Source organism: Thunnus thynnus, chromosome 6, assembly GCF_963924715.1.
Source record: "Thunnus thynnus chromosome 6, fThuThy2.1, whole genome shotgun sequence".
Taxonomy (NCBI): domain Eukaryota; kingdom Metazoa; phylum Chordata; class Actinopteri; order Scombriformes; family Scombridae; genus Thunnus; species Thunnus thynnus.
In genome coordinates, this window is record NC_089522.1 from 18,377,092 (window position 1) to 18,392,784 (window position 15,693).

The window sequence follows — 15,693 nt, forward strand, 5'->3', positions numbered from 1 at the left end:
GGTAACATTTATATCTAATATTTTACAAGTTCCCCTACAAATAAATGAAATAAATAAATAAACATATAATTCCCACTGCTGGAATAAAGTATCTATAATTGTGAACTGTGATGTAGTTTATCTGGATTATTATAAAAGACACAATGCTGCTGAACTTTGTGCTTATAACTAAATTAGAGTTTTTACATCTGACTCATTCATTTGAAGTAAGGCATTAAAAAGAAACGCTTCGTCAATAAAAGTTCTTAAGTTTTACATAACAGAATGATGACACAAACCACCAGCCCTCCAGCTGAGGTGAAGAGCTCAACACCCCAACCTGTGATGGAGTGCTGTGCTGAACTCCATGGCTAACCACATCCCTAGAGGCCTACAATCGTCCCACACAAACACACAGGAAAATACTTCCACCCCTCCAGTGTTTTGCGTGCTCGCTAGCACCCCCTCCCCCCACTGCCCCACCCTTGCATCCTCAACCCCTTACCTCATCCCCCTTCCTCCATCCCTCTTTCTTTCATTCATTCCTTTCCTTTGTACTGTGAGATGCAAAGAGGAAGAGAGGGACGGGACGGGGGGGGGGGGGCTTTCAGGTGGTTGGCTTTCAGGTGGTTTCACATGAAAAGCCAGTGAACACACCTAGGTTGCCGCCACCAGCGACCCACGGCGTCTCACTTGCTTCCGCTGAGTATACCTGAGTTAGCCTTCAATTGCCTCTGTACGGCCCAGGCATGCACAAATACAGACACAGGCACATGTGTCTATAGACATGTGCACACAGGTGCACGCAACACACACACACACACACACACACACACACACTCCCGTTGACTTTTGGTCTGAAATTTAGTTTGGATGTGCAGGAGATGGGGAGGAGGTTTTCTGGCGAATGGAGAGAGTGGGTGGGGCAGAGGAGTTGGGTGAGGAGGGTGAGGTGGGATGGAGTGTGTGTGTGTTGGGGGGGTGGGGGGGGGCTGATTGCACGGCTACTCTCTCTGTTCTCTCCCTGAATGGACTCTTCTTGCTGCAAGGAGCTCAGGTAGCCTTGTGTGTGTGTGTATGTGTGTGTGTATGCGTGTGTTTTATTCCCAGGTAGACCACAGTGAGTGCTCTCAAGTTAGTGTCAGGTGTCAGGTAGCTACTTGTCTTTGTGTCTTCAAGGCTGCCGTTGCTTGGATAGTGTTTACAGCCCAGAGAGCATGGCGGAGAGAGAGAGGGAGGATGGGGGAGGAGAAGGGAGGGAGCGCTGGCTTTGATCTGATGTAGACTGTTTGATAGCGTGTGTGTGAGTGTGAGCGAGTGAAAGAGAGAAAAGAGAGAGAAAGGGAATAAGAGTGCACGCATACTTTTTCAAATGCATGTACAAATGTCTACACATGCTAACAACTGTGTGTTTGTTTGAGGCATTCGTTCAACCCAGAGCCGAATCGGTATCTAAAAAATTTGTGATTTGCACATTATTAACACACAGAGCTCATTAATCTAATACTGACATATACACAAGGGCCGCCATCAGTCCAAGCAGTAGATTTATCACACACCAAATGCATCATACAGACATAAGTAATAGCCAAGATACAGTAGCTGAGATGTGCCAATCTGGAATGAAATAAAAATGGTGCTTTTGTGAAAGAGTTTTCATGCTGGGAAATAGGACAGTGGCATATCCTGATGAGTTGTCAAGACACTGCTGTTGTTTGTTGCCCTTAACACTACTGGCATTAGCATTTTGGTAAGTTGAAAAGCAAGTATTTCTAAGCTGCCACTCTCTGTTGACAACTAAGTGACATTGCACGTGATCTGTCTAGTCATATACATCAGATAAATCTATAGAGAACGTTATCCTGCTGTATGCTGAATGATTTATCTTCACATACATCACAGTGTAGGTCAAACATCCTTAAAGAAGCATTTCCCCTCTCTGTTTGAGAGTGAAATCAGCTGCTACAGTGTTCAACAGATATGAGGATCTGCACACTCCTTCATAGCAGAGGAATGAATCACAGTGACTCACATTTGACCTTTCACACATCAATCACAACCGTGTCAAAACAGGTGCAATGTGAACAAATACGCAGCTTACTTCTGTAATGGTAAAAGAGCTCCATGCGTGGTTGTGTACAGTACAAATCTGTGATTGAAGAGAAGAGAAATAGACCAAAAAGAGAGAGCGAGAGACAGACAGAGAGACGGGCAGCAGACCAGACATGCATGTTTTTACAGTATGTGTGTTTTAGGGCTCCCCCGAGGCCAGACAATTAAAGAGCATTTAAAAAGATGACAGAGTTCAGCGCGCAAGAAGGGGGTGAGGCGAAGAGCCCGGGGAGTGGAAGAGTTTGCAGGTGTATGAAGAGCATGTGCATGTTTTTGTGTATGTGCGTGTGTGCCCATGGGAAAGAGTGTGTGTGCTGTACGTGGGTGTACTATAAGATCACGCAAGGCGCTCCTGTGAATTATGTGTAAATCTGCCTACAGAATGTGCATTGAGATAATTGCCCGTTCCGAGTAAAAAAAAAAATACCATAAAACATCACTTGATAACTCTTCACTCAGCATTTTTAAACTGTCAATAGACAAAGGGAGCAACAACAGACATTCCACTACAAAGACGAAGAAAAGCTAGAACAGAGAGAGAGAGAGAGAGCATGAGAGAGAGAGAGAGAGACTATGTGAAGAACAACTCTGAAAGAGTTTTTGTAGGGCCATAACAAAGGCCCCTCAGAAAACACAGTGGCATAGGAATGTTAATTAATTAATGAGAAACTATTCAGCCTACAGAGAATGGTGGAGAAAGAAAGACAGAAAAGGAGAGAGACAGAGAGACGGGTCGGAGGGGTAGACAAACTCGAAATGGGTGCAAGGCCATTTAACTGTGTAGCTCTATCTTTCAAATAGCATGTTGTGAACTTATTCTAGGTTCAGTTTCTATGCAAAGCTTGCACATGAATGATGTTTTACTTGGCTGTGCATGTGTGTGCATGTAACATACTGTCACTGCTGAATGAAAGCCTCAGTTCCTCAAGCCTCAGCTTTCCAGGAACTAAGAAAACAGCGTTGTTTCCACATTGACTTCCATGCATTTTTGAATTAATTTAGTGTGGTTTGAAAAGATTTTAAGAGCCCAAATGGTTGGCATATTTTATCAACTCATGGTTGACCATGTAATCCCTCTAGTACAACATGAAAATCACCAAAACTGGAATCATTAGGTGTGAATTAACCGAAAATAGAGTTATGAGATGTGATTTAATGCTAACCCAATCTAGGATTGCCGCAAATTCCTCAAATCTATTGTCAGCATTAGTTGGTGCGCTGTTTTTTGTATATTTTCTTCTATTGGAATAGTTCTCTATCTCCCCTCCTTACTGCGGCTTATTACTGGTTTGTTCTTGCGGCTGGGAGATACGCCTGAAATTTAACAAAAGGACAGAATAGAGACGCCACAGCTTTTAAATTGCATGCCGGTTTTTCTTTCTTTGATTTGTCATAATTATAGAATGCATCATTAGGCGGTTATGCAACATCCTGTGCAGGTGTACAGTATGTATTCTGCTGGAGTTTAACAGCTGCTGTATACTCACTCATTTTTCCTCAGCAGAAAAGCAGTTTTCTTTTTCAAAACTAAGTTTACACAAACTAGAATGATGTGTTCTAATAAAAGATAGGGGGTTCAGATGAGATTATGTTCAAGACTCTGTGGAAAAACTGCGAGTGAGCACAGATAGGCTTTTGCCCGAGGCAACTGACACTTCACAAATCCACACTCTTCTCTCTATGGACTGGAGTGCGTGTATGTGAAATGGATACGCAAGCTCCTTTGCGCTGGTCACCCATAATCTGTTATTTTCTATGGGTGTCCAAGTGCGTGTGTGCATGCATGCTTGCGGTGCTTTCTGTGAGTGTACGATCACGACATTCCAGCAGCAGAAACCTGAGAAGGTGTGACTTACGAGACACTGGATTCTGCTCTTTCTGGGGACTAAGGGGTGCTGAAGTGTCAGAATTCCAATTTCCTCCAAACAGTCACTCCCAGTCACACACTCTGACCCTCTGCATTTCTCTCACACAGCCAAACACACTCTACTGCCTTCATTCTTACCCTCTAGAGCTTTTTTTTTTCCTTCTTTCTCTTTCAGCTGTAAACACTGTCTCTCATTTTCTCTCAGTTCCATTCATAAGATCCCACACGGAGAAATCTTGTCCCACACCACAGTACTGTATTGCCCCCTACCCCCCCTTTCCCTTTCTCAAACTAAACACCCACTCTTTCTCTTCACATTGAGCTTCTAAGCAAAATAAAACAGGGGGAAAGGAAGAGAGAGGGAGAAAGAGAGGGAAGAGTTTGAGAATCGCGGGCCCCTCCCACTTTCCGGAGATGCTCCAGCCCATCCCTAAATTGTGGGCCAATGAGGGTAGCTCATTCACAACTCATGCGCTCCTTCTACAATAGGTAAGGAGAGAGAGACAGAGAGAGCAAGAGATATATACAAGGAGAGAGAGAGAGAGAGAGGGAGAAAGAGTGACTGTGTTTGGGGGAGAAAGACGATGAGAAAGTAGAGGGCAGAGTGAGAGGGAAGACAAGAAAGAGGGGAAAGAAGTAACAACAAAGTTAACCCCTGGGAATGAAGTGGTGACTGAGAGACAGAGAGGGGAAAGACAGACAGTTAAAAGCAGATAAAAAGGGATGAAGAGGTAGAACTTGTGACAAGTGTGGACAACCTGCACTGAAGAAAAAGGCAGTAAAGGGCTTTTGAACTGAGACAGAGGAGAATTTATAAAAGAGAAGAAGCTCTGGGACTTCCTCACTTTGTCACAGCTGACACTTCAAACATCAGAAAGGACAGAAGAGAGTGTGACGAGACAGGAATCCATACAGGTGTAGATGCAGACAGGTGGACAGTCAGACATGTTGCCTGTGCTTCTGATTCTCTGCATGGCTGGAGGAGTTTGGGGGTCCGCCCCCGGAGTGTGGGGGTACGGAAGGATCCAGGACAGGCAGGGACCGGCGGCACTGCTGTGCCCGTCTCCGTGCCAGTGTGAGGAAGATGGGATCTTTGTCATGGTGGACTGCTCGGAGTTGGGACTATCGTCTGTGCCAGCCAACATCAGCCCTCTCACCACTTACCTGTGAGTAAAACGTGTTACAGTTAAAACATAAAGTTCTTGGGTGTGTTATCTTCTCCTACTTTCACTTTAACCTCTCCACCTCCAGGCCTCTTACTGCTTCCTTGACCTCACTCATCCTTTTCCTGTCTTTCCACCTTGTATCTCATCCCAAACCCTTCTCCTTGATCCCCAAACTTCTTCACTTCCTCTCCCCTGCACCATGGTTAAGTGCCATTTTCATTGTAAATCCTAATTGTTATTCTTGTGGATGAAAAACCTGCTGAATTGTAGCTGAGATTTCAACATTTTTTTAAAAAATAGAGCATTAAGCAACAGTCGGTTGGATGTGCAACCAGGAAACAGCAGCATAACCCGCATGTAGATAGAAACGGACAGGGCCAAGTGGGAACGTGTGTGTGTGTGTGTGTGTGTGTGTGAGAGAGAGAGATAGAGTGTGTGTGTGTGTGTGTGTGAGAGAGAGATATAGAGTGTGTGTGCGTGTGTGTGTTTTGACCACTAAGGCAAAATTACTGGACCTTTTCTTTCAGTGTCAGGTTTCCGAGCGCCAACTGGAGATCCATCGTGAGAGTGTGTGTGCACATGTGTGTGCTTTGTGTATATGTATGTAAGTGTATTTTTTTGTGTGTATATATATATGTGTGTGTGTGTGTGTGTGTGCATGAAAGCTGGAAGCACATGACACAAACATTTGTTTTTGTGAATGAGGAAGTGTTTGAACACAGATGGCTAAATATGTTTGAGGTTTAATCAGTTTTCTGCCACCACTCCGCATCACACTGTTCTGTGACACCGAAACTCAAGGGTTAAATGGATAGAAATCGTTAGCATGTAACCTGGAAATAACTAGTGTCATTTTCTATTTTCTTTTGTTTGAAAACCTGACAAAATGACCTCTTTGAATGACTTAATTTTGCAAAGGCTGAAGACAAGTCAACATAATTTTAAATTATGATTTGTGAGCATGTGTTTGAAAGGTCGGCTAGAGCACATGGCATATAGTGTAAATACCACTAAAAACACGATAATTCACAATATTCATCAAAAGTTTTTACCACCAGGAATGAGAGTAGCTTTAGACCTATATTATGCAAAAGACAGGAGATCTGAGCACTTTCTTACACCACCCTGCTGTGGCTAACAGCCATAGACCGTAATCTATGCTTACAGCCAGATATTTCAAATTGCTTTGCTGCGTAAGCCTCTGAGGACAGATTAGAGACACTCTGTGATAACTGATATTGAAGTGATAGAAGTCAAATCCAGGAAACAGGGTGTGATAGAGCAGTTGCTCACCAGAGGATCTACAAGTATTATAACAGGGGAGGGACAGATTTCAAGGGAATGAGGAAAGATCAACAGTTTATGTAGCAAACGACTCTAAAGGAGACACATAAAAGACAACTCTATTTGAATAATGCCCAACTTTTGGGCTGTCATGGGAGCCTGCGACGGCCAGATTTCACTGTGTTCATTTGAAAGTTAAAACACATGTATTTGTTTATTTGTTCAAGTGGATCCCCATTACTATTACTATCCCCATTTCTGTAAGGGTAGCAACTATTCCTCCTGGGGTCTACACATAAAAATCAACATAAAACATACATGAACACTTAACAACAATACCCAAAACCTAGATTACCTCACACCCACCCAGCACCCCCAGATCACCGCTTAAACACACAGAACCCTCTCAGCTTCAAAGGTAGGGCTGAGTGATACGGACAAAATCAAATATCACAATATTTTGACCAAATATCTCAATATCGATATTTCAACAATATTGTAGGGATGACTATTGGTGCTTTCAAAAAATATTTACACAATGAGATTTTAGATAAACAATCATTAGTAATGTGGATACAATGACCAGATGGGTAAGGCATATAATAAAAAAATTATTAAATAATAGATAGGCAAAAAATAGAACAATTGGACAGTCTGGTGACAGCATCCGTGCCAAATCACGATATTACGAGAGATATATTCAAACAATATATTGCCCAGCCATACTCAGAAGAAAAATATACCAACAATAATGATAATGATAATAACTCTAACATTAAACAGAAAAAACAAAATAAAGAAAAAATAGAATTAAACAAAACTCCCAGAGAGGAAAGCACTAAACAAATAGAAAACAAATAAAACAGAACCAACTAAACAAAACAAAACAAGATCTCTGGGAAGGTCCACAACAAGACAACAATAATACCCAGAGTCATATACCAGAATACAGTTGACGCTTTGCTAGTTGATTTTTTTAGGGAACATGGTAGCATATTTCAATGAATTGTAGCTCTGTGCAAAACTGTTCTCTGCATTGCACAAGTTCTAGGTGCAGGAACTACTACATGACTGTGGCTGTCATTGATATATGAAATCTTTAAATGTAAGCTTTTAGGCTTGGCCATAGTACAAATATAACAAAAGAAAACTAGAGGATTGCTTAAAAATCTGTCCTCAACTTTTAGCTAGGAGAGAGCTTCATGCATGCCCTCTACACTCACCCTGGATGAACAGTGAAGAGATAGATGTGCAGCTTTGTTCTGCACAAGTTGAAGCTTGTGCAAATCTTTTTTAGTTGCACTTGACCAAACTACTGAACAGTAGTCAAGATGAGACAAAACCAGTGATTGTATAATCTGTCTGGCTGAGTGATCAGTCAGAAAATAGGCACACCCCTGATGACAGACACTGCTCTACCCATTTTGGCTACAATCCTATCAATATGACAAGACCAGGTAAGCTGCTCATCCAGGGCGACACCTAAAAGCTTTACTTCAGGGACCTGCTCCAAAGCTATACCTTTCACTGAGAGGGAGAGAAGCAACTCACTCCTCAATGCATGATTCAAATCAAAGATAACACACTTTGTTTTAGATACATTTAGCACAAGCTTGTTTTTTTCTACCCAATTTGACACACATTCAAGTTCATTTTGCAGAACATCATTTAGACCGTTATAGATGACTTATTTAACACAAGGGGTAGGTCATTGGTAAAAATTGAGAAGAGGAGAGGACCAAAGCAGCTACCCTGGGGAACCCCAAACTCAAGCTTTCTTGTAGCTGAAAAACTCCCATTAAAGTACACACTGTGACTGTTAGTCAAGTAACCTTTCATCCAGCTGACAGCCTTTTCACTGAAACCAAATGCCAAATGTTTTTTTAGCATTAGTTCATAGTCAATTACATCAAAAGCAGCACTAAAGTCAAGCAAGACAGCTCCAACAATTTTTTTTATCATCTATTTGACTCAGCCAGTCATCCGTCATCTGTGTTAAGGCAGTAAAGGTTGAGTGGCCATCTTTATAGGCATGCTGAAACTCAGGATCAAGGCCACTGACAGAGAAATAGTTTAAAATTTGAGAGAAGACTAGTCTCTCTGTAAGTTTACTAAGAGCAGGAAGAATACTAATAAGTCTGCTGTTCACCCCACTGAAGGCAATCCTGCTGTTCTTAGATATTGGAATGATTTTGGCAACTTTCCATGCTTGAGGGAAAATATTTTCCTTCAGGTTAAGGTTAAAAATGTGACATACTGGTTCAGCAATGTAATCAGCTATAATTCTTATTAATTTACCATCAAGGTTATCCAGTCCAGACTGCTTATCATTTTTTTACTGAGATAAGGTTTTTTTAACCTCCTCTAGTTGTATTGGTTTCAAGTTAAACCTACAATCTTTGTTTTTCATGATAAATTCTTCAGTTAGTTCTACAGACAGTTCAGCATTTGAGTTATTCATATTATGTCTTAGACTGTCAACCTTTTCAATAAAGAAGTCGTTAAAATAATTAGCCATTTCAAGGGGTTTTGTAATCTGACTCTATGAAGGATGGGTTATTTGCTTTTGACCTACCTAAAATGATGTTAAAAGTATTTCATAATTTCTTCCCATCATGCTTTAGTTCATGAATCTTGTTTTGATGGAGATATTTTTTTCAGTCTGTTTTTTTGTGATCTCGTTCCTGAGTTCATGGTATTTCTTCCATCGAATAGTCTCCCAGTTTTATTGCAGCACGTTTCAGTTCATCCCGGTCAGCCATGCATGTTTTCAATTCCTCACCGAGCCACAGGGCCAAAGCACTTCTCACAGTGAATTTTTTTGTTGGAGCAACAGTGTGTAACATCTCCAAGAACATACATAGTGCAATATATGTCTTTCACTGTGCATACCCTGTCCCACTGTAGATTTTTTATATCATTGATCAATTTTTCTTTGCAAAAGGATTTATAAGATCTTTGCAGCACAATCCTTGATCCAGCCTTTGGTCCTTTAGTTTTTCTTGCTATAGCCACTATATTGTGGTCACTAAAACCAACAGGGATAGATATGGCCTTAGAGCAGAGTTCACTGGCATTAGTGTAAATGTGGTCAATGCATGTAGCTGATAAGACTCCAGATATTTTAGAGCTCACCCTGATAGGCATGTTCATCATCTGAGTAAAATTACATACATTCATTACAACTAGTAATCTCCCTTTCAGAGCACAGAACAAAGAAAGCAAGTCAATGTCTAGGACCCCCAGAAAGTACATCTCTCTGTCTGCATCTGTAGTTCATATATCATTAGAGCTAGGGGGTCTGTTGCAACAACCAATAAGTACTGGTTTGATGTGAGGTAGGTGAATTTGAAGCCGAAGGGTTTCTATAACTAGTTTCACCACATCTTTTTTGACCCTAACTGGGATATGGTTTTGTAAATATATGGCAACACCTCCCCCATACTTATTTCTGTCATGTCTGAAAATACTATAAGCAGATATGGCTAATTCAGAGTCATTAGATATCTAAATGTGTTTCTGAAATAGCAATTACATTTATCTATATTATCATTGTTTAGTAGTATCAAGAGATCTTTAAGCTTTAGACTACAGATGTTAAGGTGTGCAATCCTTAAGCCTATCTTAGGTAAACCCAGAGACATTATTCATACAGTCATATTAAAAACACTATCCACTCGAGTTAAAAGCAAAACAGGTCTGCTCATTTAGCCTGGGTCTGATGCCTGGGCTGAATAACAAGTTTGTCATACCTCAGGCTGGCTTTGCCTCCTTTTTCTCTGGCTTCTCGGAGCTTATGAAGTATGTCTCTCCTCCTTTTTTTCACTATGTCAGAAAAGTCTTCATTGACAAAAATATTAGTTTCTTTTAGCCTTCTCACTACAGAGAGGATGGACTGTCTGTCTTTAAAATGAAGAAATTTAAAAACAATTGGTCTGGGTCTGCCATGTTGATGGAATTGGCCAACTCTGTTTGCACGCTCAATCTCCATGCACTCACTTCTCAGGCCTAGGTTTTTTTCCAGCATGGTTTTGATCTTATTTTCAGAAGTTTCTCAGCTCGCTCCCAGCTCATCAGTGATGCAGTCCACAAGTAAGTTGTTCCTTTTCGACTGATTTTCCATGTAGTCAAATTTAGACATAATCCCATCGATTTCCTCCCGCAACGTGCAGATCTCAGCTTCCATAGCCCGTAGTTTCTTTTCAGTGTCCTTTTCCACTTTTTTTTTTGATCATCAACAAAGCTCTGTGTGAATTGCATGTTTGTTTTCACCTCCTGGATATCTTTTATGACTCCTTCAAGTCTTTTGTTAGTCCCATCAACTATAAGTTGGATGAAAGACTTGAAGTTATCTTGCTGCTGGAGTAGAAGCTCCTTGTAGAAGTCCTTCTGCTGCTCTAACAGATTTGATAGTTGACTCGTGGTTACAAGACTATCTTCCTCAGGCGATTGCCCTTTCTTAGGAGGTATAGTGCTGCTCAGATGAAGGTACTCTGCAGTCTTCACACAGCCACAGGAGCTGCTGAGTTGTTAACTCCCTGCAGGCTTCACACAGCCACAGGTGCTGCTAAGATGTTAGCACCCTGCAAGCTTCACGCAGCCACAGGTGCAGCTCAGATGTTAGCACGCAGTTAGCAGGCTAGTTAGCAGGCTGTAGAGTTTATGACGGTGAAATATGGTCCCTAACTCCGTCCAGGAATCACTCTATCTATGAGAACATCAGGCGGTTGGCCCAACAATGGGGAACAGCACACACACATACACACAAGCAGTGATGAATCTGAGAGGGAGTGTTGAGCCTCTCAGTCCTCCTCTAAAATAAAAACAGTGATGACCTGAGACTCCCTCTGTGGAAATCTGCATTGCTTATAACTGCTCCTCTACAGCCACACACACGCACACACACAAACAAACACACACACAAACAGTCATGTTTCCATCACTTCAGAGAACATTACATTGACTTACATTAATTTCCTGGAGACTTATCTTAAACTTAACCATAACAACTACTTGCCTAACCCTAACCCTAATCTTAACATAAACCTACTTACCTTAACTTTAAACCAAGTCTTCACCCTAAAATTAACGATTTACGTTAAGGGGACTTGCTTTTTGTTCCCATAAGGGGGTTGAGTCCCCACAACATGACTGAGTAAACAGATTTACGTCCCCACAACATAAGGAATACCTGGTACACACACACACACACACACACACACACACACTCACACACACACAGATATGCACACAAACACACATCATTCACTACAAACACAAGAGTAATTGTTCATTTCCCCTCGTTACCTAACAGTGGAACTGGACCAATTAGTGAGTTTGAGGGCTGATTTAGAATAAGATAAATAAACTCAGCGACCAACCGCACACGCCCACACACACAGTCACACAAACCCACATACTTACTGCAGAGGGAACGCAGGCAGAAGAAGGGAATGTTGGACAGCATGAGAGATGCCGCAACAAATTAAGATACCACACACAAGAATCACAGATTTCTCTTTAGCCTCGCTCATAAAAATCATCAAACACAAATAACATCAACAACCTCCCCTCAACCTCCCTGCCCGCATGCATGCATACACACACACACACACACACACACACACACACACACACACACACACACAGAGTAGATGTGGCTCATCAAGCCAGAACACAGCACAGCAGGCTTCAGTTTCTCATTTCGTCCTGGAGTATAAAAGGTTACAATAGCGGAGAGCCAGTCCAATCCCCACAAAGATCTGCAGAACTGTCCAGCACGCCCCACTGTGCTGTGGAGGCTGGATTAGCCTCCCAGCACATACTGTAGGCTCGGAGGTCACAGGGATTTGGTTGGGAACAGTCCACATTACAAACCACATCCACGCAATGCTGTGAAACTACATGACATCATTCACCCGTGTCATCGGAGAGCTCTTCAAAGTGAGCGCAATTGTACGTGCTTTAGTGGCCGAGAGGGCAATCCAGGCTATGCATGATTCACTCTATTTTACTAGTGTTTATTTGCACACTTGGGCGACCCCACTGCATACAGGTACATACACAATGGTAATCAGCAAAAGCAATTGTATCATAACACTGATGTGAATGCAGGTCGGCTCTGCAGAGGAATTTAACTATTCGGAGGCAAAGGTGCTCGGAGCAACTCAGAGCAGAGTGGGCAGAGATTTATGACAATAATCGTTTCCGTGGGCTACGCATGAAATGAGCTGTCATGTGAGACGCTTTGAAAGACCTTCTCTTTGATATCAGATTAGAGGAAAGACAGTGCCCAGGGGTGTGTGTCTGTGTGGGTGTGTGCATGTGTGTTAATGTGTGTTGAGTTTGAGAACACTGTGTACAGTACGTACACTGGGGATCTGTGCTGTTTTATGCGTAGCTGCAAGCAAGGCAACTTGTCATAAGGGATGGCTTCATAGTGACACAGTAAGTAGCTTGTCTGTCACAAATGTTTGCTGGGAGCAAATGAATTAGTCAACTGTCCTCTTGATGGACTCTTGCCTATCTAAAGCAAATGTTTAATCATGTTGAAAATAATTAATATGTTCATGATCTAGCTGGAATGTTTGCAGGTGTGATAATATCCACAGACTGTCAGTTTCTAAAGTTGTCAGGTGCTTATGTTTACACATCTCACACATCCTTCAGCAGTTTTCAGTGTGTGCATGTGTTTGTGTAAGAGGAAAAGTGTGCGAGAGCATTTGTATGTGAGTCTGGGGCTGGTCTGTGACTGCAGTTGAGCAGCGATTAGGTGATGCTTTGTGGTAGCGGTGAGTGCGGTGAACTTCTAACGGTGTTTTGGCCGAGGCCAGGAAACCACAGCTAGCGCATTACCAGACAGAGGAAAACCAAGGAGTGTGTGAGTGTGCGCATGTCTGTGTGTGTGTGAAGACCACCCAGACTGCTGAGGGAATTATTTTTTTTTCTAGCCAGTGGAGGTGAAGCAAGAGTATAAGGAATATGGAGGGAGGGAAGATGAAGAGAAGGGGTGAAAACTGACAAGGAGAAAGGTGAGAATTAGAAATTGGTGACAGAGAAATACATATATTAGAAGATTTTGAAGAGCCAGTTTAAGTTAGGCAGGCAAACATACACACACACAAACAAAAGCACACACATACTTTACGTACACATGCAGGAGACAACATCCTGCCGCTGTGTGGTGGCTGTAACAGTTGTGTGCGTGTCATTTAGCCATTATGTTGATGGAATGATTCCTATCATGAGCGACCGGGGTCACACTGTAAACATCATGTCTGAGACAGAGAGAGAGAGATTGTAGGGGATGGAGGAGGAGGATTGGAGGGGGCAAAAATGAACAAAAATAAAAGAATAGCAGAGTATACACACACACACACACACACACACATGTATTGTCAGTGGAGGGTCTATACAGCAGCTATCAGCTCCAGCATCAGTGTCCTGGCTCCAGACGTCTATGGTAGCCCCCCGCCCCATCTACACTCCTCTCCCTCCCTCGCTCGCTCTCTGTCAATCCTTCCTCCCCCACCTATTCTCCTTTCTTCACCTGTTTCCTCTGGCCTTCTTCAGTTAGAACAAGAATCCATACATTAAGTGCTTGAGTGTGTGTGTGTGTGTCTTCGGAGCAGGTGTTGAAGCTAGTCATACGGCACTAAGTGTGAATGTATGATGTGCAATGAAAAATCAAAATGAATGTATATAGCTCAGGGCAGCAGAGTGAGAAAAGTGGAGGGTGTGTACCCAAGCAGTGTTTCCCCTACATTCATTCTGCAGCAGTGCACCACTGCAAAATTATCAGTGCCACTGCTAAAATTTCACACTATCATTAATATCAATGGGCTACTAAAGATTTTCACTCGCACACTGTGCGAGCACAATAACACCCTATGTTATTGTGGAATTGTTTCAAGTCATCCTCCCTCTCCTCATTCTTCAAAGGACATCTACTTGAAAGGCACTGTTATGTGTAGCATAGCTCATTTAAGGAATAAGGAAGTGCATAATATGTGCGCGTAGTGATTGTGTTCTTGAGCGAGCAGCAGAAAAGTGATGGTGAATGAGTGGAGTAGAGGAAAAGGTTAGCAGTAAGTTGTCAATATGGCAGTAAATGTACAGTGTAGGCTACAGTGTATCATTTAATAAATGCTGCAGCTTCTCAAGACCAAGAAAAGTCTCGTCTGTTGTTTCCCTAACTGCTGGAAAAGTTAGGGGGTTAGCCCTGAAGTTAGCGACAATGGATTAGCCTAACCTGACCAGGCTCACTTAAGGTGACTGACCTTTAAGGTGGACCAGTTATTCTCATTTTAGTGTCAATCTCAGCTGCTCTTAAACAGAGAATGGAGAAATGTCTGGCTGCTGACTCTCTTCTGAGTTTTGCTCAGTGCACCGCCCCCCCTCTCCGCCACCTCAAAGCAGTCAACCTAAGGGAAACACTGCCAAGCCAAATGGTGTAAATGTTTTCAAGGTGTGTATGTGTGCATACGGTGGTTGGGGGAGGTGCTCTGGCTACAAGCCAACTAACTGTCAGCTATGATCAGAGTTGGGGAAGAGAGTAGCGCACCTCTGATTATACAGAGGAAGCAAACAGTGACATATGCCATCATAGTTAATCTGTTCATCTTAAAAAGTTTCATAAAGAAGCATTTACTGCACAACTTTTCTCCATTCTTTCCTTCTTTCTGTCCACCCATCCTTCCCTCCTTTGTTCCTTCCTTCCTTCCCGCAAACTTTAAGTGTTTGCCTCCAAGTGTCAATTCTTCAGCTCTCTCCTAGATTCCCTGGAGGCCCTGCAGTGAACACCAGCAGAAAAAGCCACTTCCGCCTGCTACAAAAGTGATATTTATGCCAGAAGGGTGTTGGAGAGAAGGGATAGGCAGTTAGTGTTGGATAGTGCAGTGGTTTGTGGTTTCCTGAGAGCAACCTGGGAGGCATTTAAATGTCGCTCAGGGACAGACGGCAGGTAGGCAGGTAGAGGACAACAATGGAAACAATGACAATTCCCTCAGGAGCAGCAGGCAGAGAAGACACAGAGGCCATAGTGTGCTCTACCGCTCCACATCCTGTCCTTTAGAAAAAAAGCAGAAAGAAATCCCGACACAAGATCTTGAAGGGAACTAGGGTGGAGGAGGTGGAGATCAGGGAAGTAAAGTGGAGTGTATATGCACCAGAGCCTATATGTCACAAGCCCATGTGGACTAAACACAATAGTGGTTGGTATTTGTTGGGGTCAGACCTGTGCCCACTGACTGAATATCTGGATCTGTATGTTTCGTGTGATAGCAG

General features: G+C 42.6%; 1 protein-coding gene across 1 annotated transcript in view; it reads left to right on the top strand.

Annotated features, from left to right (window-relative positions):
* The first annotated feature begins 599 nt into the window (after positions 1 to 599).
* LOC137184554 (leucine-rich repeat-containing G-protein coupled receptor 6) overlaps positions 600 to 15,693 on the top strand; it is a 45,760-nt gene continuing 30,666 nt past the window's right edge. Inside the window, exon 1 of the mRNA XM_067592339.1 lies at positions 600 to 5,124. Coding sequence (XP_067448440.1) covers positions 4,880 to 5,124 — 245 coding nt within the window. The 5' untranslated portion in view covers positions 600 to 4,879. The remainder of the gene's footprint in view (positions 5,125 to 15,693) is intronic.